General features: G+C 48.3%; 1 protein-coding gene across 1 annotated transcript; it reads left to right on the top strand.

Moving 5' to 3' along the window:
* Window positions 1-266: 266 nt before the first annotated feature.
* Window positions 267-2,005, top strand: LOC112688293. The gene is made up of 2 exons (XM_025561417.1): window positions 267-1,003; window positions 1,151-2,005. The coding sequence occupies exons 1-2, from the start codon at window positions 478-480 to the stop codon at window positions 1,501-1,503; spliced, it is 879 nt and encodes a 292-aa protein (XP_025417202.1). The 5' UTR covers window positions 267-477; the 3' UTR covers window positions 1,504-2,005.
* The last annotated feature ends 445 nt before the right edge of the window (window positions 2,006-2,450 follow it).

The following is a 2,450-nucleotide window of genomic DNA, read 5'->3' as shown; positions in this document are numbered from 1 at the left end:
GCATTAACATTGTAGACGTGGTCGCGCAGACCCATACCTACACGAGTGTGTGTAATCACTTTCTACGCCGGCCGGGGCGAGGTCCTCGCGCGCACTCCTCCTCGGAAACGTCTAACCGGCATACCTACGTAATTTTTCCCTCCTTTCCGCCGGTGGCGACGGTGGTGGCACGGTGGTCGCGCGGTGGTCGCGCGCGCCATCGCTCCGTTGGTGGGGCGGACCCGGGCCGAAATCCGCTGCGGGGCGATATATAGGGACCGCGGTGCTCGTCTCGCCCCATTATCGTACCGACCGTTCGTCCGCGCTGATCGCATCGTCAACCGACACAGTCGTCTCGCACCGTGATTCCACCTCGACGCACGTCAACACCGAACCGCAGCAGTATACACGAGTGGTGCGCGCCCGGTATATTCGTGCTTTTCGTAAAAGTTTTTAATTCTCGTTTTCCCCGTTCGCCCGTCGTCCCGCGAAAATAAAATGCGTTTCGCGTGTTGCTGCACCGTGCTCCTGTTGGCCGCGCTGACGTTCAGCTCGCAAGCCGCCGTGCTCGCGTCGCACAACGACGGCAACCACGTGACGCAAGAGGACTCGTCGCGCGCCGCCCGGTCCGACGAGTCATCCGCCACCGCCGTCCCGGGCAACTGGGCCATGATCGCGCGCGTCGCCGACGAGTGCGCCAGGGACAAGGACACCGTGGCCTGCGTGGCCGTCAAGACGGCCACCGCGTTGGAACGCGCGGCCCGCATGAACGGCAACGTTAACATCCTGCCGGGTCTGTTGATCAAGAAGAACACCGCGGACGAAGGGACCCGCGACTCCCGGTCCCTGCCCACCGAGGAAGAGCTCCGCGGCCAGCTCGCCGAACCCGCCACCGGTTCCGACCACACGTCCAAGGTCACCGAAATGGTCTTCAACTCCGCACTCCGGTTCCTCCAGTCCAGGACCTTCCAGTTCACGTTCCCGCAGACCAACCCCGAAGAACTGTCCAGAGCCATCGAAGAAGGTGAGCAGCGTACACTAATATGAAATATTAAACCTTACTCAAACGTTCCGATAGTTCTATCATCGTCACTTTTCCGATCGATCCCTGTGTCTAACACAACATCATCACTGACTTTTTTTTTTTTTAATCATTTTTTATCGTTTTTAGGCCGTGGAAAACTGAAGAAGAAGGTGCTGCCCATCCTCGGACTGTTGGCCGTCAAAATTGCCGCTGTCCTGCCGATCCTTTTGGGAATCATCGGGTTCTTCGCGCTCAAGGCTCTGTTGTTCGGCAAGTTGGCCCTCCTCATCGCCGGTGTGATGGCCTTCCAGAAGTACGCCAGCACGTCCGGTGGCTTCGGCAAGATCGCTGACAACTGGAGCGCCCCCAACGTTGCCAGCGCGTGGCCGGCGGCTCAAGCTGCTCCCAGCACCAACGGCGGTTACTATAGACGTAGCATGGAGGCTCAACAAATGGCCTACAACGGGCAAATGCAACCGTCCGCCCAGACCGTCGCGTAATCAAACCGTTCGTCATCGTGTCCCTTCTTTTTTTTCCCATTTAGACCGTTAAGTTTTTATTTATATCGTCGACTAATCATTTAAGAATTTTTATCCTTTTTTTTTTTATACATAAATATATATTATTAGTTGTACCATTATAGTGTCACGTGACAGTTAGACGCAAGTTGGATGAACGAGCGACATCTGTATTGCACGAATGTTGCTTATTGCGAGTCGATATTGTAATTATATCGATCTCCATCGCAATGAGAATACGCTCGTAATACTCGGTTACATCGCTCTTAGAAAGCCGAGTAACTTTTTGCCATATTAGTGTTGTCGCACAAAAAGACTCATAAACGTAATAAGTTAACTTATAATATTTACCACGATAAAGACATCTGACAAAAAGTTACCGGTTCGTGTTTGGCCAACGTGGCTGATTTTGCAAACACAAAAATAATTAGATTATTACTTGTAAACTCTAAGAGTTAATTTAATAATTGATGTAATACTATTATGATTATTGTTTTTTTTTTTCACAAAATTTTGTACAAGACGTAATTTTTTCAACGCAAATAATAATTTCTTGCATGCCAAAATCTGAACAAAAATGTATGTTTCATTGTAAATATAAAATACAAATTTAACGGAAATAAAATCAATTATTAAACTATCAAATATGCATTGTACACACTTGGTGTGTGATTTTTTTGTTTTTCCTGATCCACGTGTACCTACCCCACGGTTAAAGTATTTGTTTTGTTGTGACAAAAACAATAGAATAAGTGAGCGTTGATCGATCTCACATAAAAGCAGGTGCCTATACGTTTTGTATGTCATACGAGGTATGAATTTATTGTGCGATTTTGATAGTTGACTTTGTAAAAGAAATATCTTCGAAGAGAAACGCGTCGGGTACCACGTAATATATATATATATATATATATATATATATTATATAC

The sequence above is a fragment of the Sipha flava genome, unplaced genomic scaffold (assembly GCF_003268045.1).
Source record: "Sipha flava isolate LNK unplaced genomic scaffold, YSA_version1 38_pilon_pilon, whole genome shotgun sequence".
Lineage (NCBI taxonomy): Eukaryota > Metazoa > Arthropoda > Insecta > Hemiptera > Aphididae > Sipha > Sipha flava.
Note: the sequence above shows the minus strand (reverse complement) of the source record. Positions and strands in the feature narration are given on the sequence as shown.